Here is a 26,674-nt window from a genome sequence, read left to right on the forward strand (position 1 = left end):
CTCCTGTGGATAGTCATTGCCTGTTTAATCTTTCATATTGTAAGACAATTCAGAAACATGTTGGTACATGGAATTTGCCCCATTTGTATTCGAAGATAAAAGCACCTTCGAATAATCAGTATGACTATAATGAATGTCTTGTACAGATTAACTAATAAGACCAGAATGAGTTTTTTCAAAATTAGAATATGTTGATAGATCAATCTTGTATGAAAATATATTACCTGTGTCACATAACATAAAATGTATTAAAAACTATAAATTCATAAAAATGTTGTATTATGAAATTTACGTAACAGTAAATTCACCGAGTTACAAAGAAATATGTACTCTCTTGTAACACATAGAGAAAGTCTCGTAAACGAATGTTACGAATATCATCTGTGCTGAATTCTAATCGTGCTTGGTACTTACTTCATAGATCTATGATTAACAAAGAACAAGGCGAAAGAACTGGAAATTATTACAATTAAAAGTATTCACAATTATTGCAATTTAATATTCGATATTGAATGTTGTTTCCTCGAAGACGGAAATTTTAGGTAAAATTAACATGCACGTTGACTATATGGATAACAAATTTTATTATTTATCCATACACGTGTAAAAATAAGATCGATAATATACATATTAAAGAGCAAGTATTACATACAAAGGATATATGGATAAGGAATGATTACTATATATAAATACTAATTCCAATACTCTCTAAGGCCGTGACCAAATTAAGTTTGTTAATTGTGCTATGTACCGTCTGTATATACAAACAGCTGTGTTCTATATGATTACATAATGAAAGCCTCAAATTTAAGTATACAATTCAGAGAAATGATATCTCTAATACGATAAATAAAATGTGATGAAGTGAGCGTGTGCTCATATATCTCTAATCGGTACTTAAGTAGATCTATTCCATTTAAATTCTTTTATACAGATGGCAATTTCTTCCATTTGAGAAATCATATTGTTCTTGTTAGGTACGTACTTAATATTACAGCCTTGTGACTAGTACTTTAGGTTTTGGCCAAACGTACACAAATGTGCGTCGCTTAACGAGATCTTACGTTCTATACATCCCTGAAACGTGCGATTAAATTACAACTTACTTACAGCACGCTCCATTTAGGCGCTAATAAGTTTATCTGTTACCTCATATTTTTACTTTAGAACCGACTTTAATAAAGCCATTTCGAGATTTACCGTTTCTTACTTGACTGCTATTTTTCACCTTACGATGTTCGAACAAGACATCATCAGAATCTGTATCTGATTCGGACAGCACCATTTGATGTGTAGAAACTGCAAAAAGAATTGCATACATTTTAATCGTATACTATTAATTCAAATTAATATGCAACAAAAGATACTGTACACGTGCTACTGTCATCTTCCGGTTCCGGTTGCAATAAAGAGTAACGTAGTGGTTTTTTCTTATTGCGAAGTGAACGTCGTTTCCCTGTACATATTCTTTGGCATAGACAAACAAGACCCCAAATAAGGCCGACCCAGCATACAACCAGGGATAATAATGCTATTATTACGTAAAGAATACTCCAGTCTGTAAAAGAATTTTTTTTTCTATCTGTTTTCTAATTACCGAACTTCAAAATATTTATTCTGACTTACCACAATTAGAATCACCGTTGCCAAAATATTTCTGTATTAAATTTTGCATCCAAAATGCCTCGCACATGCATAATCTTGTTTCTTGATCGCATACTCCATGGCCTATATAAAAATAAATTTTAAATAAAAAAAAAGCATTGGATATGCATTGTATGATAAAAAGTGCTAACCTGAACAACTATTTTGACACACCGCAGTGTCAATATTTGCTACAGACAATTGAAGAAGTCCGGAGTCCTGTCTGAGTTTTTCTTTCAGTCGCTTAACTACATCCGGTCCAGGGATAGTCATTTTACCGCCTTTCTTTTCTACATAGAAAACTAACACCGCTCTACCCGTATGTGGTTCTACTCTTAAATTTCGGACGATGATTGACGCTTCGTCTCGCAGTAACATTTGTAATTTTAATACCAACGAGTTCTTCTGTGACACGGTTAACATGTTCGCTCCTATATTTAATATCAGCTCGACTAAATGTAATAATTGTGGATCTATAACAAAAATTACGTAATGTTTAGAATTTTGTTACATAATATTTTTTTCTTGTTTTCTTTAAATTACCTACCAGATTTTACTATCACAGAGACAGTGTCTTCGCTACTAAGACCTTGATCGTCTGTTACTTTTAATCTAAACAAGTATCTACCTGGAACGATATCTGTCAACTAAAATTGAAAAAACCGCTAAGATACATGTTCCAAATTAAAAGAATGTTCTTTTTATAAGTGATTAAATATTATTACCATTAAAACCGGTGATTTATCTGTATCCTGAATTATAGTACCTATTGCAAGACTAGATGAATCTCTTGACCACATCCAATTACTAATTCGTAAATCATCGGTTGATTGAGATCCATTAATAATCAGTGCACTGACGGGTGCTACAACAACCTGATCACCACCTGCGTTTGCTTTAGGAGGAGCGTTTTTATCTACAGCACAACAAAATTAATTTTATTACCTCTTCAACGATTATTTATTGCATTAATAATTGCACTAAATGTTTGAAATAATTCAGATAAAGCTCAATACATACTTTGTGTAACTTTTACTTTAACAGTATCAGAGTCTTTATTCCCATTATCATCGATTACAGTTAACTTGAACTCATAGTCACCCTTTGTTAATTTTGTAACATTGGTAATTGATTCATTGACTGAAGAGAATTCAGCATTGTTCGGCCCACTTTTAACATAATTTCTTTCTATTAGTGTATGAAGCAAAGAGAATTAAATCCATAATATTTAAATTTAGACTTACCTTATTTGTTCCCAATGGAAAGATACAATTTTAATATCATCTTTACTTTTTCGACCATCAAGTACAATTCTTGTTTCTGGTAATGCTATAGTTATATCTTCACCGGCTTCGGCTATGTATAATCATATAAAATGGAACATTTATGTTTACACTAAAAGTATGATTAAACATCAGTACTATTTGTTAGTTTTATAATCACCTTTTGGCGGTTTATTCGTCGGTGGTTTCACAAATACGTGAACCTCAGCTGTAGAAGACTGTTCAGAATCATCCGTTACTTTTAATACAAATGTATACATCCCTTCTTCTAAATTAGACAGTTGTAAATACGGTGTTCTTGTGTTTTGCATATCCACTGCTTTGTTTTGATCAGAGGGACTTTTTGTCCATTCCCAATTTGCTATTCCATGATCGTCTGTGCTTAAATTACCGTTAAGCGTTAGTGTATTCTGAGGTAAATATATAATAATATCTTGCCCTGCATTTGCACTTGGAGGATAATCAGTTACTTTCAAAACTGTTATATTTGTACTTGTGGAGTTTGTAATGTGATCAGAATCTTCAACAGTCAACCTATAAATACAATTATATTTAAGCTATGTTTATTTATAAAGTACTTCTACCTAATTTGTAATGTAGATTATAATACTAACTTGAAAGTATAATTGCCAGGGATAAGATTATCTAACTGTAATGTAGGTGTATCAACTAGATTAGGTTGATATCCAATGGGACCTTGTTGTAATTCCCAGTGATAAGAAATGACTCGATCATCATCTTTACTTGATGAACCATCTAACACAGCTCCAGTATTTGGTAGTTTCACAACTTGTGAGGCAGGTGATATTATGGCAATTGGTGCTTGATTTATTCTTTTTGCTGTAAGTAATAATAAGGTTAATTATAATGGCAATTTTAATTACTATTAATTCTAGAACCTCTGTGAACTAAATAAGCAACTTTGTGATAAACTTACGTGGCAGGACACTGGCATTAGCATATGCTTCACCATAAGCATTTGGACTATTCACTGTCACTTTAAATGTGTATAAACCCTCTGATAGATTACTTAATTTAACAGTCATACGATTTTGATCAGTCATTATACCAGTGTGGCTTTCTGGCTGACTTAGAAGACTCCAAGCATAATTGTAATGTTCATTTTCATGTTCTGCAGGCACAGTATAGGCAGACAATGTTACTTCATTCTCTGGTAAACGTACTTCCTTTGAAACTGCAGAAACCAGCAGCTGTTTCATAGGTGGTTTTATTGATGTACTGGAATCTTTCATAACCTGTGTCTTTATTTGTGGAGTTACACCAAGTTCCATGTCTTCCACCAAAGTACAAATTCCTATTGTGATGAATGTATATTAGGAAATTAAATATAAAATGATTTTCATAAAAAATAATAACAAATATACCTCCAATATTGTGTTTAAATCCAACAGAGCATTCACAAATTCCAACATCAGATTTATCTTGGTTTTTAACGCATATCTCGTTTTCTAAACAATTTGTTTGAGTGATACAGCTTGAACCATTTGATCCGCCAAAAAAAATATCGTCCTTTTCTCTAGCATCCATAAGCAATGTACTAGAAATATTAATTTTATAAGATGTTTTGCAGAATGATTTATGAATATTACAAAACAAATTTTATACTAGTCTAAATTGTAGTGACATCTGAATCTTACCCAGCATCATCATTTATTTGAGCTAACAACTCATTCCACACTTCATACTCTTCTATAGGTTTAACTAATACCATGCTTGGTGGATTATCATTTGCTAAATCTGCTCGATACAAAGGTAAGCATAGTTTGGAATTTTTACATTGTACATGGTAACAAATACCATTATGCATAAGTGCCACATTACATGTGGCCTTAGCACAACACGTAGCAACGCAACGTTGTATGCCAATTAAAAGAGGCTGACTATCATAGACACCACTAGAAAGATTTCCACGAGGTGCATAACTTGTGAAAACTCTAGGGTATAAATCAGGACACAGCATTTGCCATTTTGTGTCCAAGTCTGAATAATCACCAATACAATTTCCAAAAAGCAGTAAACATAATCCCAGGTAAAAGATTTCAAACATCTTATCTGAAAAAATCGAATATTACGAAATAATTGTATTTCAAATGTAATCTTTACAGAAAATTATACACTTTGATATTTATTTCGTAGAAAATTCCTACCTTATTATACGCACACTTAAAGGTAAATAACAAGCGTTAAAATTATCGCAGCGAATATTTCAGGTTATTTTACGAAACATCTGTAACCTTATAGACTGTTTCACTATCAAGTACCAACCGCAAACTGTCGAAAGATTGTTCCGCTAGTATTAACTCTAAGTAGTGTGCAGACGTACACGGCACAGGCTTATCATATATTAGCAGCATGTTATTATCGACACCAGTAGCTAATCAACTATACGGGCAATTATCATATTTCCTGTTACACCGGAATAATAAAGGTCGAGTAAAGAACGATAAAATTTTGAACGATAATGGCACACAATTATAATAAAATCTATATTGTGGTTAATTAACACCATGCATTTATCAAAGTCACAAAAACAAATTATTCGATCACAGAATACCACACGTCACTATCGTTTGACAACTAGCACGCCTGTATCACCTGCACGATAATATTCGCAGATGTCGACACTGGTAAGAATAATTGATAAATAAATTGACTTTGAAATTTATGAAATCGTATATCGTTGTATCATTTTCATTATATTATACACTCTCAAATACAGTTTACAGCATTTTTAATTCGAAAATAGGTAAGTTAGGATAAGTTCATTATCCTCTGATTATGTAAATTAAACAGCTTGTGGAGTTTATTCGTCTCATTGAATAATAATTGGATACAACAGTAAAGTACTTAAAAATGCGTATGTATTAAAATTATTCATTATGTATTAGATTGTTCGTTTTGGAAAAATTTGTTTTTAAATTTTCTTTTCATATTCCTAAATATACGATGCAAATTGTTTTATTTTATTTTTTTTTAATGGAAAACTACTAACGTTGTAATATTTTCTACTTAAATTATTCATTTAAAAGAAAAATCGTTGTTGCTAATAACATAAAATATTCTTATAGAACTGCGTTAATATCACGCATTATTAAAAATTTGCCCGCAGAATGGAACATTCCCAAATTTCCCGCATCCAATGCGCAGAACGTACTGCGCTATACAGACAACCCTGCAGCTGACGGGATATTCACGAAGTTCTTTACTGCCATGCATTCAAACACCGGAAAGAGGTATGAGCGAGTCCGTCGGGTTCGTCGTGGGTGGCCTGTAGCGAACGCAACTTGTGTGTGGTCCGAGTGTTCGTATGCTGGATGAGGCTGTCGCGAGCGTAGAAGATGCAAGAGGCTTTGTTCGAACGGAACGGAGAGCTTTCTCCGTGGCAGAATATAATCGGTGTTTGGTCCTGAACAAAGCGTCCAAAGGTACTATTTTTAATCACAAAACACTTCCATTGTTTATCTCTGTGCCGTACACGTGACGTTTTGTTTTTAATTCGAGCCGATAGCGTGCCGGGAAGTCTCATATTGTTTACAATAATGTGTAATGAATTATTACCGTAATGTAACATTATTTTTATGTTCATTTAATATTATAACTAAAGGAAAAAGTTTCATTTTTTCAGATGATGCTTCTGTTGGTCTATTGTTTTTTAATTATTTACCAAGCGTCGTCGGAATTGACGCACGGTTTTGCTGGCAATTCTAACGGCGAAAACAAAACATGGAAAAGCTTGGAATTGAGTCCCATACACAGGATTAAGGATTCCAGTTACCTGCTGGACAGGTACCCTATAAGAGAATTACCATCTGATTCCTTAAATTGTCGTAGACCAGCAAAATGTGTAGAAATGCAAAAAAGTACATGTATGGGTACAAGATTGCCATATACTACCACTACATTGGATCTTATACCTGAACATGTGACTCAGGATGTGATAGAGGTACATTAAATTATATGTATAATATTATAAATTAATACTTTATACACTTACAAAATTGAAGTCTTATATTTTGAGATTAAGAGTATAAGTCTATGAAAGTGAAAAAGTATTTTCTATTTTGTGCCCATATACCTGGTTTCTCAGGTATAGAGAGACCCTATTTAAAGTCACCTCAGGTATTTCCTGTGTTGACTATTGTTCCCAAGTAATTTCTATATCTATAGTGTTCATATTTATTTTCTTCATACATATTTTCTATACTATTTCTTGAAATAAACTTAACATTTAAATTATAATATATTACAGAATATAAAATAAAATGATAACAATAGTAGCATGTAGGAAAAAGTAAAAAGATAAATTTTTATTTGATATACTTTATTTTGTTTTACAGGAGAGATTACATGTATTACAAGCATTAAAACATATGCCAAAGTGTTGGGCAGTTGTTCAACCTCTACTGTGCTCAATATTTATGCCCAAATGTATCAATGATACAGTAGATTTGCCATCTCAAGAAATGTGTAAAATGGTTTCAGGGCCTTGCAGAATTGTATTTAACAACACAATATGGCCAAGCTTTGTTAAATGTGAAAATACAGATTTATTTCCTAGATTATGCAAAAATGATATTCGAGAATTGAAATTTAATATTTCAAGCAAGTGCTTGAAACCTTTAGTTCCAACTGATAATGTACTTGCAATTTTTGAGGGAGTTGAAGGTTGTGGCACACAATGCAATGATCCACTTTTTACTCCAGATGAACACAAACAAATTCATTCTTTTATTGCTTGGGCTGCAGGAATTTGTGGCTCATTTAACTTGTTCACTGTTGTAAGTATTGCATAAATAAATAAATATAATTGTCATAATTTATTTTTATACATTGCTTATACTTCAGATAACATTTTTAATCGATTGGAGAAGTGCAAATAAATATCCAGCTTTAGTTATATTCTATATAAACTGCTGTTTTATGGTATCTTGCATTGGATGGCTCGCTCAATTTACACCAGGAAGTAGAGAAGTGATTGTATGCCGTAAAGATGGAACATTAAGAATGAGCGAACCAAGGTAGTTTACAATTATTTAATCCATGTAATAAGTTTTCTTTAATTCTACAATATCTTGTATTTGTAAATAAAATTTGTGCATTAATGTATTTTCAGTGGAGAAAACTTATCGTGCGTTGTAGTGTTTGTCCTTGTCTATTATTCTCTTATGGCAGCAATGGTGTGGTTTGTGATTCTTACGTATGCTTGGCACATGAGTTTTCAAGCATTAGGAAAAATCCAAGATAGGATTGACAAAAAGGGTGCTTATTTTCATTTAATTGCTTGGTGTTTCCCACTTGTCCTTACTGTTACCATCATGGCATTGGGGGAAATAGATGGGAACAGCGTGACTGGTATATGTTTTGTGGGCTACGCTAATCATGCGGTCAGAGCTTGGTTCTTGCTTGGTCCTGTGTTAATTGTTTTACTTGTTGGAGGATACTTCTTATCCAGAGGTATGTTCTAAATCTGTAATTATCTATTTAAGCTTTCAATTTGATATAATGAAAGTAATGAAACATATTTTTTGTATGCTCTCCTAAAGACACTAGTCTGTAAGTACTTCTTTTTTCTGATAGCAAATCCTACTAATTAAATGTTCTCTTAACTAATACCTTGATTAAAATTTTTAGGTTTAATTACTCTGATTCGATTAAAAATAACTAGCCAAGAAATTATATCTGAAAGGGCAAGTTCCAAAATACGTGAGACTATTGTTCGTATGGGTTTATTCTCAATTTTCACATTTACCGCAGTCGTGGTAACATTTTACTGCCACATTTACGAATTCCAACATTCTTGGGAATGGCGTCAAAGCTTTAGAAATTACATGATGTAAGAACCGTGTCAATAATTTAGAACAATTTAGTAAATAATCGTATATTTGTAACATTTCGTTTCTTATCCACAGATGTGCAATAACGACGAAATATTTAGATATTTCCGAATGTAAAATGGAAGTTCGACCGAGTGCCGCTAAAATGCAATTGCATTTACTTTCACCATTTTTTGCTGGTATTCTCATGTCTTCGTGGGTTTGGACCGGTTCGACCGTAGACACTTGGACAAGATTTCTCAGACGGTAAGGTTCTATGTTCTTTCTTGCTCGTTCTCTCGTGTTTAATATTTCTTAAATATTCGACCAATTTTAAATCCTCCTTTCAGAACATTCAATTGTGAGACTGAAGAACCAATCAGATTAAAGAAGCATAAGGTTATCGCTCAAGCATTCGCAAAACGAAAAACTTTCAACAACGCTGGTCGACTGTCCATCAGTTTTCATAACACTCACGAAGATCCAGTTGGCTTGAACTTTGACCTAAACTCTGTAGCCTCTCAGGATTTCAGTTCCACGTGGGCTGCCGCTTTGCCGAAGTTGGTCACACGCAGGTGTGCACTCGTTGGTGCGACAACAGGTTCCGTGTCCAGCAACAGAAGAAACTCCGTGGACTCTGAGATCAGTTTTAGTGTACGTCGGGTGTCTGTGGAGTCCAGAAGGAACTCCCTGGACTCTCAGATATCCGTTCAAATAGCCGAGCTGAAAACAACGCGAAAGGTCGCGAGCACCTCGCGCGGTAGACGCGGAAAACGTCGACGAGATTTCGGGAAATCGAGGTCGGGCAAAGTGGGTCCATTGTTCAGGAGAGGTAGCACCACGTCTCAAGAGAGTCAACTTGGTGCGCAAATATTATCAGCATTGACAATAGGCGGCGGTGATGTGAGAGTACCGACGATTCAAGTACCCAACATGAAGAGACGATCGGCGAATGCTGGTCTGGACGAACGTACTTTGAATCCGAAACTGTTCGACGGTAAGAACGCGGGCATGCTTCTGCCATTCTTATTCCCGGGACAGAGTGGCAGCGACGAGAATTTAAGTAGCGAGGAGAAACAGGAGCAAGGAACGACGGAGAAGGACGTGGACATCGAGGGTGGCAACGCTGAGAAGGACGATCAGGATCAAGACAGCGACAGCGACGAAAGCGAGCCTGAGGAAAAAACGAAGATGTTGGAACCCGAGGAACCCCACGAGCGCAGCAAGAGCAAAACGAGTAACAAGAGCTCCAAAAGTTATAGTCACGAGAGCGTCAGGAGGAGCAGGGAGGGCCGTAAGAGCAAATACTTCCTCCAGGATGAGACTATATTGAAGCATCTGTTTCAGGAATCTAGCGATCTTAAATTAAAAAATGATACCGACATCAAGGAGGCGTACAAAAAAGCCGGAATGGGGAATCTGGCGTCTAGTCTTAACTCGTGTTGCCCCGAACTAACGCGACTCAAGCAACCGGACGTGCAGACGGCCAATGCCCGGGAAATGGCGACGCAAACGTCGCTTCCTTTGGACATTCTAGAAATGGAGGAGTTGAAGCAGAGCATAGACGAAATTATAAACAGTAGACACTGTAGCTCGAAGGGAACGCAGATCTCTCCGCAGTTGAACAAGAGCAAGAACATTGCCACGTAACGCTAACTAGATTCTTGGAACTACATTAAGGAAGTGACTGCAACAAAGTGAACTTTATGAACGGTTTTTATTTCAATAGTAATTACTGCGCAGTCGAACGCGTTCGTCTTTCTTTCTCTTTTTTATATATATATATATATATATATATAAATATATATAATTATTATTTTTCTTTCCGTTATACTCACTGTAACTTTTTCCTCTTGTTATTCTTACCTGTGGTTACAGTGCTCCCTGGAAAAAAAGAAAATGAAAGTGTATGACAATTTAATAGTGCCAAAATCGTATGTTATTCGTCGTGTTATTTACCATTCGCAATTGTATATTTAAGGGTGTAACAGCATGACTTCGATTGTAAATAATACGTTAGAACAACTCGGATTTAACAATGCATATTATTACTTTTATACGTTTTATTACCGATAAAATAGTGATAAAAACTCGATGTAATAGTAAAATAATTTAGAATTTACGATACCAGCAGTATAAACGTATTTACGATTCTCTTTTATACAGAACGATTTAAATCTATTTTTAATATTACTCTGTACATTATAGTATTTGCATTGTGTATATCCTATAGTACTTAGATTATATACAAATATTTTTTACGTTAACGAGATTACATGTATGATATCAGGTTTACTTCACTGATTCATCTATTATATAATTATTGTCCGATTCTATGGAGATTTGAGAAAACTGGCCACTAACTGGCTGTGAAGTGCAGCATGCAAACGTAAATAGTTCAACGTAATTGGATAACTAAACATTGGTAGTGCGTAAATTAAGAAAAATAAATTCTAGTAATTCCTTAAATGTTGTAAACGCCACCTGTTTCATTTCTCTAAAACGATGTTCGAATAATTATGAAAACGAGAAAATTAGTTTACAAAGCGTCAAACAAGAAATGCAAACGGATCGTGCAAAAATAATACGTACGAATGTAAAGAGACAAAGAAAGGAACATTTAAGGTCACGTATAACGACTGTGTCAAGTGTGCTTTACCCAAGTGAGAATACAAACGAAAACCGCGAAATTGAAACGCTTTCGTTCCTAAAAAAAAAAAATCTTTTAAAATATTTATATTTATGTGTACATATTTCATTACCACGCACTTGTAACTTTAAACTTCGCTCGTTGTAGACTATAGAATTATCATCGAACAAGAATTTCTCCAAAATACATCGTATTTGGATATTATACGTCACGTTGGACCTATCTCCGGGAAAATTTATCCCGAGACTCACTAGCGTAATATGTAATTATAGAAAGGGTCTACCCGTTATCGATAATTGATAATTTTCCATGTACAGTTTAAAGCAAACTTTCTCCGTTCTGTCCCAAATTATCCACAGAAAGCTCTAACTACATCGGTGTGCAGCATGTGTCTTAATTGATCCCCGATCCTTTGACTCTGTTACTGCACAAAAATAGTCCATTGCATTTTCCAAGTTTACAAACGTCTGTACACGTAAGAAACGTAACAATTTTATTCAACTCCGTCGTTCAGAGGTGTAACAAAAACTTATATTAACAAATCTTGTATTTTTCTTTTTTTTTTTTTTCTTTTTCTTTTTTCTAGCGACAATGTTTCTTAATCGACTAACTCTGTACAAAAGGAGAAACTCGAACTTGATTTTCTGCGAACGCGCGATTCGCCACGAGAATAGCCATTCTCGCCAATAAAGAATTCTCGTCTTCTCCGCACGAACCCAAGGATAGCAATCGCCTCGATGAACGTAGATACGTTTTAACCATTTCTGTTCTGTTCTCTGCAAAAGCACGGGTCCTCTTGCTCGATCCCTCTCACGCTTTCAAATCTGGTCCGATACTCTCAGCTACGTATTTTTTCCCTATACTCGGTACAAATACATCCCGATTTTAGTGTCGTGAAAAGCATGTAGAGAATGAGTCTGACGATATATGCTCACAAAACGCGGAACATACATGTATTCCACACACGTAACCACAGTTTTCACGATTTCTTTGTTTGTGCGTGCACCACGTGTCGTCCTTTTGTTGTTGTTTCATTTATTTATTTATTTATTTATTAATTTTTTTTTTTTTTTTCATTCATTTTCATTTCTCGTAATAACAAAAGAGATCGTCGAGCGTACAAAATGTAGCTGTGTTTTTGCATATCGTGTGTACACACATATGTGTGTTGTCCGTGTTTTATCATTATTATTATTATTATTTTTTTTTTCCGTTTCTTTTATTTACATCAGGCACTATACAGTGTAGAGTGTCGAGTTACAATTAGTCTTCCCTTTTGCCACGCGCATGAGAGACACAAGCCACGCGAGAAAATCATCACCTACATGCTTCAGCTACGCAACCCTCTCGAGCGAGTTAACGAGACCGCGTTATCTAAGAGCGTATCGCTCGAAATCGCGTTCTGCCCCATTGCATGCACATTACAAGGATAATACAGGGTTCCAAAATTATTTTATCCGGATGTCGCGTGCATGCTACAACGGGGGGTGGGTAAGGGTGTGTGTGTGTGTGTGTGTGTGTGTTGGGGGTAGAGAAACGTTTCGTCTGATTTTGTTTTATTCACCACCACCTTAGGGGGGGTAGAATATGATCGAAGTCAGCAGCTAATCACAGGGCGAGGCTAGTTGCTCTTGGCATGGAACTTTTGATGTTTAGTGTATTCGTTACCCCAAACGAAGTTGTCCAGCGTCTCCCCGAGAAAATAGAATATTGTACTCAGCGCAACCAGCGCACAGATGAACACGATTCGCACCGGTAATGTGAGCACCTCCATCACTGGATACACCCAGATGCCGCTTTTTATGTAGATTATGTGCAACCTGAAACGTCCATCAAACGATAATTAACGAAACAACGATTTTTACCGGCTAATTTCGGATAGCGTTAGGGACGAAGCGAGAACTCGATCCTCTTTTCGGAAGAGGTTTTTTATACGAATAGAGGAATTTTTTAACAAGGAACGAACGATAAGATGGTTTTCGTCATTGTACCGCATTGGATCAGACTGTTAGAGAATCTCATTGGCTCGTCGTAATCTTGCGTTGTATCCGGGGCGTGTAGCGATTTCAAAGACGATGACATTGAACGAAAAAGGTTTCGATCGAATATGATTGCAGATGTCCCCGACGGAAGATCTATTATACGTAAATAGTATAGTAACTCGTATAAATTCTATTGTGTCCGGATGTACTGTATCTATTGTCTCTGACGCGTTCACGAGGTCTTGTTTATACGCGGTCCTTCGAGATCGAATGCAGTACAGTTCGCTACGCGGTTGGAATTCAAATAATGAATTAAAACATTTACAGAGGGGAACGATGAAAAAAACTTGAAATTGAATAATTATTCTGTCCAACAAACGACGTAATCACGACTAACCTCGTTGTACGTTGTTTTTTACCCGTCATCGATGTTATTCAAATGAAATCGTGCAAATTTCAATTTCAGATTAGCTTGAATTAATTTGTATCCATTTACTTACTGTATCCGACTTACACCGTCGGGGATCAATTTTTCCTACCTTAATTCAAAATATAGGAGAGAAGGGGAGGGGATTCACCGAACTGGATACTTTCTTTCGCGATAGTATCGAGTTAACGCTCTTTGAACCAACATTACCGTACCAAATAACATATGCGAGTATAAAGATGAGATGACCAACGCAGCCCCGTAATCGCGAAGGATACTTTCTCGGAGACAGAAACATCTCCAGCAACGTCGAGACCATCACCATCGTGTGCATCAGATGATTCAACCACCATGGAAAGTATGGATCGATCGCTTTCGGGAATACCAATTCGCGATCGACGAACATCAGAGACCAGAATGTTACACCGACGAACTGCAACGCGGACAGAGAACTTAAAACCGAACGAACTTGAAAACGTACGAATTTAAAAACGAACGAACTTAAAAACGAACGAACTTAAAAACGTACGAACTTAAAAACGAACGAACTTAAAAACGTACGAACTTAAAAACAAACGAACTTAAAAACGTACGAACTTAAAAACGAACGAACTTAAAAACGTACGAACTTAAAAACGAACGAACTTAAAAACGTACGAACTTAAAAACGAACGAACTTAAAAACGTACGAACTTAAAAACGTACGAACTTAAAAGCGCGCGATCGTGAATTCTGGTTATACTTGCCATGGCGACCGGGAAACCGAGGATCGTGTGTACATGGTCCTTCAGTTTACGTATAAACGGTGGTTTCTTGGGACTCGCGGCATTCGTGCCGAACCAATCGTTCAGGACGCACAAAAGGAAGAATGCCGCTTGAATGATCTGAAACAAGCAGACTCGTGTGCAATTTTCGAACGTACTATGCTAAATGGCTGCTAACATAATCCATCCATTTCAGTCTTCTCGTTTGAGAAGGTTCACTGCACAGACTTACTACATAACCTAAACCAACACCAACGTACACTATACACAAGTGTAACTTTTAAGGTTATACCCATATTAATTGCCAATGCCAATGCTTTTGTTTATTATTACCTTGGAGGAATTGATTGTAAAATACTCTAAGAGAAAAAAAGAGAAAAAAGTGTACACATATTTACACACATCGACTCATGGCGAGAACCGTGTGTGTAAGTACGAATTAAAAGAAGTTCGAAACCGCTATCGATCAAACCCTCGACCGGTAGACAAGGCTCGAAGTAGGTTCAAAGTCGACCTTCAATTTTTTTTTTTTTTTTTATAAGCATTCAACGAAACAAGTCTCCAAAATGTGAGAAGTCAAGCTACCTAGTGTAACGAATGAATTTGCATTTGGAAAATTACCGATACTATTGTCGCAATGGGTTTTTTTTTTAATTTCATTTAACATAACCAGTCGGTCCATCGCCTTAATCACGTAGAAAAATATTCGAAACCTCGTCCCGATTTCATCAGTATTGTGCTGTAATATCGTGAAGAGTAATGCGCGATCATTTTGCATCTCGTTCCACTGTGGCATTTAGCAACGATCACTATAATTTCGACTGTCACGAAAACCTCAAAACCGTGCTATTAACCGTCTTCTTATTGCTTCTTTTACTTATATAATCCGTGGAATAACTTTTAGAAAAGATTTTCTGCCGCCGCTACTTTATCGATAGTAAATAAAATAGTGCATTCGGAACACGCTTTTTTCGTCCATTCCGTTTCGTTCGAGATCGAGCGCAGAATTTCGTATTCCAGTCGCGAAATCGAAAGTAATGCGTTAATTTTGTAATATTTGTTTGAAAATCGTTGAACGTTCATCACGAACGCATTCGCACCCTATTTGCGTTAGGTGCGTCACGCAAACGCGGTCGGTTCATTCACGTGAACGCGTCACGTGTTGATCGATCCAACGCGCGCTCGATCGCATGTGCTCCATGCACTCTACTCTTAAATAAGAAACCAAAGAGATATTTTTACTCTTCAAAGATGCATGAGACAAAAAAAAAAGTCAACGGACACGTCAGTCGTTAATCTTTTAAGCCGTTAACTTTTCTGGTAAAAAATAAATCAGAAACACGAAAGCGTTATGGCTGTAAGCATACAAGTTTATGGCCCATAACGTTTAAAATGCACACTTCAGTCTACTTCGCATCTCGGTTCTTTTTTTTTTTCAAATGGTTTTTCGAACACGAGGAAATTTGAGGATCGCGAACATAACCTGTCAAAGCGTTGGAAACGCAATGGCACGTGTTCGAGTGGAAACGAACGTTAATTACAGAATCGTGTAATTAACAGTGACTCGAACTAATTTCGATTCCATTTGTGGATAGGATAGGTATTCGCTCTGTATTTTAAGTAACTACATAGTAAACAAAAGAAAATGTATTATGTTGTGTTACAGTACAATTTCTAGTCGAGTGAAATCTAAAAACGTTTTTTTATTTATTGTACACGGCTATTCGAATAGTAGAAGGGCATAATATATAAAAGTAATAGTTTTTAAACGAGGATTAATATTTTGTAGTGTACAACCTTTGTTGCGCAACATAAGTAAAAATTGTTTACATTTTTGTTATACATATATATTGTAACGCAGCATAATAGCTTCTTTTTTTTATCCATTGTTAATTTCCTTGAAATACAGAGTGCAAGATTAAATTTATTCATATGGGTACGCGAGTATTGTCATAACGAACTGTAGGTAACACGACACGTGCTATAGTTCGGAGATCCCATGGAGTGGTGCTCAATTAATTCAACTCGAATCAAGTAATTCACTGTATCAAAACGAAATGGCCATAAGTGCGAAATCATTTGACGCGACAGTAAACGGCCACGAGAAAGATCGATTTGCCGATTCGCATTTTTGTTAAGCGACTGGTCAGTTGTATTAAATAGAAAATAAATTAAACGCGTGCAGTCAAATAGATTCGTAATTTGTGCAAGTGAAAGATCTTTTCCTTCGATGAAATTTTCTAAAAAGCAATTACACTGCAACACCAACTGTCCCCAATTCCCTGATCACGTACAACAATACAGTACGTATTCTTATAACGGTGTCCGCTGTTGCATAACACTATAATAGGGACGTGGTGCAATCACTTGTTAAAACCATCGTGCGATTGCAGCACGAAGTCAAAGAATGTTAAACAGTACGGTATTCTTCCTTAGAAACGTGGATCGTCGAACATTGAATAACACCTATTGACATTGTAATCGTATATTGTTAACGAAAGGACAATAAGTGTCTCGTAATAATAATAATAAAAAGAAAAACATTGTACCGGTGGATCGACAGTATCCGGTATATATCAAAGTTAGAATTTTCGTTCCGACGAAGTAAAGATTCTCGATGTGGTAAGTGACGAAGGTAATTTAACGGTCAAATTCGTTTAAAAACCGGTACGACGTTGCATAAGAAGTGTAAGAGTACTTACATCAACGACTCAATTGTAGAAAAAGAAAGAAAAGACGAGACCAGGTCATCGTTTCGTAATACTAACCGCGTTCCAGAATGTGAGAAACTTGAATTTCCCGCCGAAGGCGTTGTGCATTCTGGTAATGTGGGGAGGCACATTAGTATACGTGTAATCGTAATACACCGAGAAAGAGAATTGCACGCAAGAGATCACGTGAAACACAATTAGTAGGCCGTCCCGCATCTCACAGGCGTCTCAGCTTTCTGCACTCTAGAATATAACAATTCAACGAGTTTTTATGACAACGATCATTCCGAGCCGATTGGACCGATAGCAGTCAATTCATTTTCACTCCCCATTCCCAGCGTCGTTTACCCCCTCTGTCAAAGAGATCGATAAATAAAATGAAGAAACACTCATCGGTTTGCTTGGTTACTAGACGAAAGTAGAACGCGTTTCGGGTGTAAACTTTTGGATCCCCCGTTTTCCCATGGTGGTAGGATTTTTTTTCTCGTTCACCGTAATAGCAAATCGTAAATTCGTAAATCGAGTTAAAATTAGAACGATCGTCGCACACGACAAGTGTGGCACACTAAAAATATTTATACCCACTCAGAGAATCATTCCTCGGTTCGAAAAGTTCGTTCAACTTTGACAATTGCGAGTCAAAGTCAATGATAATGTTTATAAATTTTATGTTAGTTGAAATGCAACGAAATTTCGCGAGACTCGTAGAACATTATTTTATTTTAAATGAGAAATAAATTGAACACTTATCTTTGATTTTATTGTAAATTATTTACTCGATAATACATGTTTATTCGAACGAACATCTACATGTGTGTTTAGGATCGTACACTGACACCACCGCACAGATTAAACAAATGCCCGAGTAAGCGGTATATATTGTGTTTACGAATTATGTAACAAAGTTTACTTTCGAATTATATAAACGGCAAGTAAAAAGGTACATTACAACGGTCTGCAATCCTGTGTTAAATTATATATATATATATGTAAAGATATTACGCGATTGTTAAATTGTTTTCAATGGCTATATGTGAATTTTATATACTTTGTATGTAAATTGTATTTAAGCTATGTATTAGAAGTATATTGTATTTATGAATTACGTAACAAAGTTTACTTTCGAATTATATAAACGGCACATAAATATGTACATTACAACGGTTTGCAATGCTGTGTTGAATTGTATGCATGTAAAAATATTACGCGATCGTAAAATTGTTTTCAAAGCACGTGTGAACTTTATATGCCCCATAGATAGATTATATTTAAACTACGTATTAGAAGTTGGAACAACAGTTTCAAGGATTTAACCGGTTATTTATCTTAATGAAAAATTGTAATTTGTTTTAAATTAATTGCTGACAAAAAAATTATTATCAGAAGGAACCATTAACCTATATTTTCGTATTAAAAGTAATAAAATATTCCAGGTATAAAAACGTTTTAATCTCAGGAACAATTATAATTCAAAACGTCAATCTCTTATAATGAAAATACTTACTTTAACGCAATTGAAATAGGACAATATAAAATACCGATTCTGAGTTAAAAATTATTTTAAGTGTGCCATAATTTCATTGTTATTTTTATTCGATTTTGTTATTAAACATAAATTTCCCAAAAATATCTGATTTTTAAGTATAAGTACCAGTCGCTACGACAGTACTTCCGGGTTAATTAATTATGGAAACTACAGTATGACGATCAAAGTTAATGATTACAATTGGTAAAAAATTTCATAAAATCGTATCACGTTTAAAGTCTAAACATCGTATTTAGATAATTTATTACAATATTATATGATATATACAGAATGACTGTAATTTTGCAAATGACGTTCAACTGATAATTATCAACGATGTATAAAGTGTTAATCTGATAAATGCATTCGGTTCTACGAGTGTATTTCATTTGCAATCTTTTTGTCTAAGATAATACAAATTAAAAACGGTATTTTTAAACATAATTTCACTTTCTAATTATGTGAAAAGGGGGGATTCTTTTCTAAGAATACTTCGATTATCGTCGAAAATAAAAGAAAAATGCAATTTTTACCGCGCGTACTGTCCCCTATGCGTATTTATGCATATAAATCATAGTTATAAAAAATGATAATCTTAGAGTATCACAGTTCATCGCCCGCTAGTCTAGCGTCATCGAGTCAACTACTTTCATCGTACTGCGAGTGTTTTTTACGAGATTTTTATTTTTGCAATATTTTCTTGATATCCAATTGATCACCTGTGTCACGTGAGAAAAACTTGCTTCTTTTCACAGAAAAACACTCCGGTCTTTTCGGTCGCATGTACGATCCGCGCCAACAGTATCGACCGCGACGATGGTCTGCGACTTACTGACGGATAGGCGAAAATACGCCACGAGAAAGAGAGAAATAGTTCGCCATGTGCGTAAAGCTTTCAATCTGGGGGAAGCAAGACAACACGAGGCAAGATCTATGCAAACACATGGGGGTGCAACGAAGATAGAGATATAAAGTGAGACAGGAGAAGAACACGTATTATAAATTCGAAGTGAATAAAAAATTGGTTGACAGTGTGCATATATATTCACGATAGCATGGCTGTAGTACACTGCTGCATTTGATATGAACGACACTAGTACAATGCCAAAGCATCTTATATCTAGTAAATGAGGTAACATCCTATATATCCGTTTCATCTTTCTACTTTCCTCGGGGTGATGCGAACATTGACTTCGAAAGGTAAATAAACAGAGAATGCACGATGCTGCATGAAAATAGGACGGAAGAAACAAAGAAAAAGGGGCGTGTACGAAATAGAGACGAACCGTGAAGAGAAAGAGATAAAAAATGCGGCTGATGCTCCTATTCTGCGCGAATGGGATGCGCATTTGTGTTTATGGACGAGTGGATTTGTTTTCATAACTCTCTTCTCTGCGACACAACGAAGAGAAATTATTGTTCGTATATTTTAAAATAAGTTTTCGGTAAAAAGATACCGGAAACAAAGACGAATACTAATAATGCGCAAAATCTGGAATACCATTACGTTTGTGTCATCGAACGATACGATTGAAGAAAAACTTGTTTCAACTTGCACTTTCTAATTGAAGTTTAAAAGTCTGAGGTCGTTTCACTGAGACACGTCGCGTATTTACCCGACAAAATACGCGAGATCGGACGAAGACTACAGAGAAACGATTGATGCAAAGTGTTACGTGATTTTTCACTTTCCCGCTATTATATGACAGTTACACTGTACACGGATGTGTAATATGTAGATCGAAATGCATCTGTATCGTTTTAGATTTGATCCGACGAAAACTTTAAAAATATTGAAAGTTAATTTTTTCTAATTAAGATAGATTGTTTATTTAAAATGTTTACTTGAAACAAGAATAGTTTCGACATATAATTGATTTAACATTATTTAAAAAATCCATTGTTATTGACAATTGTATTTTGTCATCAACTAGAACAAAATGTATAAATATCTGTTAACTTTGTTGACAAGTAAAATCTAAGCACTTATTTTCATCGATTCATTCAAATTAATAGTACATTTATGCATATTAAATGTAATTAGATTCGGACATTATGTACGTACACCGAAATATTTCATTTCCTAACCTAGTAAACAATAATATCTATGTGCAATATTTAAAATTGGATAATTGAAAGCTTTTAGTGCCAGTACATTAAAACTGCAAAAAAAAACTACCGCGCATGCAATGGTTTTACATAAAATATGCAGCTGTCGTTACACGGCTGGTTAGAAGTAAATTAAATTGTAAATATTACGGCAGTATAAATATATCGTTATTATTATTTATTCAGAGGACCAAAAATATATTCATAATGAAGTAATTTATCTCTCTGCTAAATCAGATATATTATCATTTATCATTTATGGAATGCTTGCAAATCATAACTTTGTATTGATTCAAGGAAGTTGTCATGAAAAGAATGATTACATGTTATCAAACGATTGTTGTGCCATCAAAAAAGTACATATATTAAAGTTCGATGTATGTACGTACGTATGTATATGTGTATACGTACTAATATCGAATTAGGTTTATCGGAGCAGCTACCATTTTTATCATTTTCTCTTTGTCTTAATTTGTTTTTCATTTTCTTTTTTTTTGTGATTAACGTGTATATGTAATGCAGTTTTACCATCGATAGAAAGAAGAATCTTGAAGTAGTATAGTTTGAATTACAAGAGTTAGATAGATATGGCGCCATCTGTTGACATTTCCTTGACATTGCAAAACACAAGTGAAGTGTAACATTTTATTACAAGATCTATTTAACTCACAAAAAATAATTTAATGAACCTGAATTTTATATTTCAATTAATTAAGTTATATGCAGTTTTTCAGACTTCATAAACAGTACACCTTATCGTATATATGTATGTAGGTAAATACTTCTTTAAATTTACAATTTAAATATCCAAACAGACAGGTGTATAGTTGCAAACACGGGAAAAATTACTCGAAATATGTAAAAATATAACAATAGATTAAATTATTAGTCTTATTTTGGAATACTTTAAAGTAGAGCTCCATATATGTATTATGTATTTACCTATATTTACACACTTCAATATTTACTCTGCAGATGTCGTAAGTTACTAACAAGTCAGATAGTCACCTCCCCCACCTTCGATCACACGTATTTTCGCTATTGGCTAAAGCAATCACATATAATACAAATCTATTGCTCAAGCAATTTATGAAGGAGAGGCATTACAACAAAACAATAACAAACGATGATTAAAACGCATTGGTGTAAACAAAATTCAGAATAATAACTATTAGTAGAACAAAAAAATTCTTAGACCTATTTCAATAAATTCTACGTAATAACAATGACTGATAAGAACAAGTATTACGATTCAACTCACAGATCTGAACAAAGGTTTTGTTGTGCAATAAGATCACCGTATCCACGGTTTTGTATATTTTCTACGGATATAGAGATTCTACTCCTATGCGATAGGACCACTTTCCATCTATTTAAATAAACGTAGAGATTTCTGATGAAGATTGGGTGGAATAAGTGTCTACTCCCCTTGTCGTTTAGTTTATACGAATTTGATAACTTACGAGTACTTAAATATATTTACACAGTGTTAACTTGTAATTACAATTAAATATCTACTGACATATATTTGTTGATATTATTTATTAATGAATTATTGAAAAAGAGCAGAGAAAGTATAGTAATAAAATCCGTAAACAATAAATAATAACAATCGCGTGCAAAATAATTCACAATTGAAAAAAACAAATTTGTCGAGAATAATAGATTTGTTAACAATGAAAACATGACTTACCACGCCCCAGACTGTCAGATATTTGTATTGTCCTGGATCGAATTTAACGAATGCAGAGTTCAGCATCGGTATGTTGAGATGAGTTGCTTGGTATAACGTAAACATGTACACCAAGAACATCCCCATGTGGAACAATTGATTTATCGTGTACGCCATATTGTCGAAACGCTGCGAAATTGAAAACAATTTGTGAAACGGATATATCCATTTTAGGGAAAATCGGTTTTTGCCGAGCTTGCTGTGATTGCTTCGATAGCTCCCCATGTTCTAATAATTTCTCAGCTTTTGTTGGTTAGAACGTTGTAGGTTGGGTTCAATCGACAGTGGATAATCAATAGACCGAATCTTTCATATCGTTACTTTCATACAATAATATTCTTAGGATTGTTTTGTTATTTTATCAACAAATATTTTATATTATGCAAAGTATTTTTACTATATACAATCTATACGAGAGGTTCGAAAGCGAAGTAATATTGTACCTAATATGATAACAACGGTAGTAACAACGGTAATATATTACTACATATATTTTATGGAATGAACAAGTTAAATAAACTGGTCTTTTATTCGATGAAAAATGACTAAATATGCGACATTTCGATGAAGATTGCACATTATGACGTTAATATATTTTTTATAAAATAATCGCAAACGATAACAGATTAAAAAGAATTCAGCGGTTGGTAATTGGGAGATTTGACGGAATTATCGACAGAATCTTCGAAATCGTAAACATGATGGAAAATTAATTATTTTATTGTGTGTAAATATATACTTTAACCAATTGTAAAATGTTTTCAAACATAGTGACTTAAATGTAATCTTAAACAAATTCCCGGAATAATTAATCATGAACAAACAATCCTAACAATATATGTTTGTGAATTACGTACCGTAAATGGAAATTGTATCTTCGTTATCATCACATCTAATCGGTCGGTAAGAAGGAAGAAAGAGAATAAATGTGTCACATGTAGATACACAAAAGTAGATTTCAACTTACGTACATACGTTTCGTAATATCTACTATATTACGTTTATTGGTTAAGAAAATGCTTAGTGTGTGACTCGTCACAATTCAATATTCAGAATTAATTTGCATGTCTCGACTGTCATATAAATTTTATCATTTTCGACAATTCTTGTTATTTCCGAATTGGACTTTATAATGTTTTTTCGTGAGTACATTAGAAATGTCATAGTGCGACACGAATTCTAATAAATATAGGAATATTTCGTCGAATGACGTAATCGATTAAATAAGAAATGGAATTTAATAAGCATATTAAGTTTCACAAAATACTATTGGACACTGCTTCTTGTGGACAAATATTTTTAAGAGATGCCGATGGCTTCGGTTGGTTATCATTGAGGTTATAATCGATACTTATTAACGTTATTTAACTTTAAATACCCATTACTGCAAACAACTTAAAATCAGGCAACCACTTTGGTGCCTACAACATATTGAATCGTCTACAATTGCACAAGTCAAGAGAATACACATTACTAAAGGTCGCAATACGCGACAAAGTTGATGCGTAGTTTAAAGAAAAGAAGGCAAGATGAACGCGAATGATTATAATCTATAACAAATATTTACAGACGAGTAGACTCCTCCGTTAGCTTCGTGTTTCCCATGCAAATATAATAAATGTTATTTTCCACAAAATTAACTTTTTGTTAAATACACTTGCTTCATATAACTACAGAATAATATAAACCCGTTTTTAATTGTTTTTTTTTTTTAAAGGCGATTGCGTGTGTAATCGTTTTCTTTTTGTAATTGAATGTATGCAGAGGCTTAGTACTGACATAAAAAGTAGTTTCGGTATCGCAGAACTTGTTAACCTCATTCCAGGAAGTGCTGTATTATCACAATTTGTATATTTTTGTTTGAAAAAGGCTATCTAGAAGGTTTAAACAGCACATGCGATCGTCTGTTAATTAAAAATGTATTGATTCGCGTATGTTAAATTCTCTAATCGATTTAATGTCTGTCTGTAACGATTTTAATATTCTTACACGTTCAAGTAAAAAATTTACAATAAAACTTTGTCTCCTTTTCTTATGCACTGAATACACTGTATCGATGGCTAGATCATAATTAATATAAAATTATCAATGCGAATAGTTATATTGTGCATATACATGGGATACGAACGGAAGAGCATCCTCTCTTTAGCGTGGTGAATGTACGATAATTATACCGGGTGACCTAGAATTCACGGTACAACTCGAATAAATTGTACTCTCGAAAAAATAAGTCGAAAATTATCGAATATTATTTTGTCTTACGACGTCCACCTCGGGTTTACCGTCGAGAGAGAGTCTTGGATATTCTCTGGCAAATACATGATTGAAAGTAACTCTCGTAGAACGATGGAAAATTTTCGAAGAATTGACCTTTGCGAGTTTTATTCCATTGTGTCACGTGCAACAGAATTACAATCGCTCTTGGCATAGTTATGTGTTTACTTAGAAATAGATTCCTACGAGTATTATTTTTACATAATCTGCATATTATGTCTACGTATAACATCCGGAAAATTTCCTGTTCGTGACGTGCATTAAAATGTAAAACTTTTTTGCTTATCGATAACACGCAAAATATTCTAATTTTATCACTCTTCAAGGGCTCGAATAATTTTTTCTTGAGTCACTAGGTACTTTAATTTGGAAAATACCGTTTCAGTTATAAGTTGCTACTACAATAAATCATTCCGTGCACTTTCAAAATCGATCATTTCGAAAACGAATTTTATCTGGCATTTTTATTTCAAAATTATCCTTTTTTCGATTGTATCGCGAACGATAGGACACCCTGTATACGTGAACGCACACCTGCAATCAAGAACTGGTTCGGTCGACAATGTACGTATTCGTGCAAAATTCACAATCAATACAATACGAGACAATAAGTTCGAAATTTCCTCCGAGTCACTTCGTTGAATGGTGTCGGTTCTTTTCACGCGGAAGGAGGGAATTTGTCCAAGTTCAGAATTTGTACAGTGACGCAATTACCGAATTACGTTCGCTCGTTAATCAAGAATTGTCAAACTCTAACATTATCGATCCGATGTTCGTTATTATACACAATTTTTATGACCAATTAATTCTTTCCAATAGCCGAAAATTTCTCGTAAAGATTTTTACATAAGCGTTTTATCGATCGTTTCGAAGAATGTTGATATTCACAGTATCTGTTATTTTCAACCGGTTTTTTCTTTCACGAGAAATCAAAATCGACATAATAAACATGACATGGCGAAACGTAATTTTCAATAACCGAATTCTCATCGCAAATGAAATTCGTCGAACTTGCTAATTCATGAATTCGATTTTCATAACATGTTTAGGGCTCTGTTACGTTGCACGCGTCGACTCTCTCGAGAATTAAGTACTGAATTAATTTGACACGTTTATAAGTTTATGGGATTCCCCTCACGAAGCCTTCACCGCTTACCTGAAACCGACTTTGTACGCATCCTGACCTCGGTAAAATTTATACGACACACTTTTTATTTCAAAATGTTTACCTTTACTATTTCGGTCTGTTGCCTTTCACGGTACCATTTATGAGAATGTTTCATTCAGAGCGATTCTTATAGCGCCAAGATTGCCTTATTGACTGGACGACTATCGCGAACTCGGTTTGGTGCAACATACTATCTGTGAAATTAATCGTTCTCACCTATCTGCAACGACCCTGGACGCCAACGAAGATCAAGCGAAAAGCGTCCTCTGTGGGCAGGCACGATCGGAACTTGCGCACGTATTGTACCGACTATACCAAACCCAACCACGGGCAGACCGTACACCTCGTTGATCCACGAAGCAGAACAATTTCAACGGGCAGCTGGTTGTGAACTAACAACTCGATCGTGCCCCACGTCTCGCCTACACGAATAATGGTCGTCGTTGAACTTACCGAAGCTGCTAAGGGCCGTCCACTGATTCGTCATCGCTCTCACAAAATGTTTGGTAGGGGGTTTGTTATCGAAATTTTTTTAAAGTGTGAATTCTCGCAGTATGACTAAAGTTTCACC

At 34.9% G+C, this 26,674-nt stretch overlaps 3 protein-coding genes across 12 annotated transcripts; 1 reads left to right on the top strand and 2 right to left on the bottom strand.

Moving 5' to 3' along the window:
* Positions 1-546: 546 nt before the first annotated feature.
* Positions 547-5,546, bottom strand: LOC143143441 (dyslexia-associated protein KIAA0319). Of its 3 annotated transcripts, none has more exons than XM_076304660.1 (15): positions 5,096-5,546; positions 4,586-5,000; positions 4,313-4,485; positions 3,865-4,242; positions 3,542-3,767; positions 3,088-3,461; positions 2,889-3,000; positions 2,665-2,813; positions 2,370-2,560; positions 2,192-2,291; positions 1,797-2,117; positions 1,627-1,728; positions 1,373-1,558; positions 1,201-1,299; positions 547-1,077 (listed from the first exon to the last, which is right to left on the bottom strand). In XM_076304660.1, exons 2-15 carry the CDS (start codon positions 4,993-4,995, stop codon positions 1,061-1,063), a joined length of 2,838 nt encoding a protein of 945 aa, XP_076160775.1. In that variant the 5' UTR covers positions 4,996-5,000; positions 5,096-5,546; the 3' UTR covers positions 547-1,060. The 3 variants fall into 3 exon arrangements, with proteins under 3 accessions (XP_076160775.1, XP_076160774.1, XP_076160773.1); XM_076304659.1 differs by having other exon boundaries at positions 1,150-1,299; XM_076304658.1 differs by having other exon boundaries at positions 547-1,299.
* Positions 5,285-11,700, top strand: Smo (smoothened, frizzled class receptor). Of its 3 annotated transcripts, XM_076304655.1 has the most exons (10): positions 5,556-5,575; positions 5,668-5,805; positions 6,058-6,373; positions 6,574-6,891; positions 7,286-7,726; positions 7,794-7,966; positions 8,062-8,402; positions 8,580-8,781; positions 8,858-9,028; positions 9,112-11,700. In XM_076304655.1, exons 4-10 carry the CDS (start codon positions 6,574-6,576, stop codon positions 10,409-10,411), a joined length of 2,946 nt encoding a protein of 981 aa, XP_076160770.1. In that variant the 5' UTR covers positions 5,556-5,575; positions 5,668-5,805; positions 6,058-6,373; the 3' UTR covers positions 10,412-11,700. The 3 variants fall into 3 exon arrangements, with proteins under 3 accessions (XP_076160772.1, XP_076160770.1, XP_076160771.1); XM_076304657.1 differs by lacking the exon at positions 5,668-5,805 and having other exon boundaries at positions 5,285-5,575; XM_076304656.1 differs by lacking the exon at positions 5,556-5,575 and having other exon boundaries at positions 5,667-5,694.
* On the bottom strand, positions 7,253-26,516 carry LOC143143450 (androgen-induced gene 1 protein). 6 transcript variants are annotated; one of them, XM_076304684.1, is made up of 7 exons: positions 26,092-26,128; positions 23,519-23,553; positions 22,623-22,790; positions 14,567-14,704; positions 14,036-14,253; positions 13,080-13,231; positions 7,253-10,645 (listed from the first exon to the last, which is right to left on the bottom strand). In XM_076304684.1, the coding sequence occupies exons 1-7, from the start codon at positions 26,111-26,113 to the stop codon at positions 10,596-10,598; spliced, it is 783 nt and encodes a 260-aa protein (XP_076160799.1). In that variant the 5' UTR covers positions 26,114-26,128; the 3' UTR covers positions 7,253-10,595. The 6 variants fall into 6 exon arrangements, with proteins under 6 accessions (XP_076160799.1, XP_076160803.1, XP_076160800.1 ...); XM_076304688.1 differs by lacking the exons at positions 23,519-23,553; positions 26,092-26,128 and adding an exon at positions 26,320-26,516; XM_076304685.1 differs by lacking the exons at positions 23,519-23,553; positions 26,092-26,128 and adding an exon at positions 26,165-26,309.
* Between the last annotated feature and the right edge of the window lie 158 nt (positions 26,517-26,674).

Source organism: Ptiloglossa arizonensis, chromosome 2 (assembly GCF_051014685.1).
Source record: "Ptiloglossa arizonensis isolate GNS036 chromosome 2, iyPtiAriz1_principal, whole genome shotgun sequence".
NCBI classification, from domain to species: domain Eukaryota; kingdom Metazoa; phylum Arthropoda; class Insecta; order Hymenoptera; family Colletidae; genus Ptiloglossa; species Ptiloglossa arizonensis.

What these genes read in the sequence shown, in the direction of transcription:
- LOC143143441 (XM_076304659.1), bottom strand. Translation starts at nt 4,995, where the DNA reads ATGTTTGAAATCTTTTACCTGGGATTATGTTTACTGCTTTTTGGAAAT. An exon ending in TAATGCCAGTGTCCTGCCAC is followed by an intron (nt 3,768 to 3,864) that starts GTAAGTTTATCA and finishes TATTACTTACAG; the next exon opens with CAAAAAGAATAAATCAAGCA. An exon ending in TTCCATTGGGAACAAATAAG is followed by an intron (nt 2,814 to 2,888) that starts GTAAGTCTAAAT and finishes TTATGTTAAAAG; the next exon opens with TGGGCCGAACAATGCTGAAT.
- Smo (XM_076304657.1), top strand. Translation starts at nt 6,574, where the DNA reads ATGATGCTTCTGTTGGTCTATTGTTTTTTAATTATTTACCAAGCGTCG. An exon ending in TGACTCAGGATGTGATAGAG is followed by an intron (nt 6,892 to 7,285) that starts GTACATTAAATT and finishes TTTGTTTTACAG; the next exon opens with GAGAGATTACATGTATTACA. An exon ending in AGGATACTTCTTATCCAGAG is followed by an intron (nt 8,403 to 8,579) that starts GTATGTTCTAAA and finishes TAAAATTTTTAG; the next exon opens with GTTTAATTACTCTGATTCGA.
- LOC143143450 (XM_076304684.1), bottom strand. Translation starts at nt 26,113, where the DNA reads ATGCGTACAAAGTCGGTTTCAG. An exon ending in GCGTACAAAGTCGGTTTCAG is followed by an intron (nt 23,554 to 26,091) that starts GTAAGCGGTGAA and finishes CCGACCGATTAG; the next exon opens with ATGTGATGATAACGAAGATA. An exon ending in ATCTGACAGTCTGGGGCGTG is followed by an intron (nt 14,705 to 22,622) that starts GTAAGTCATGTT and finishes TGCTTGTTTCAG; the next exon opens with ATCATTCAAGCGGCATTCTT.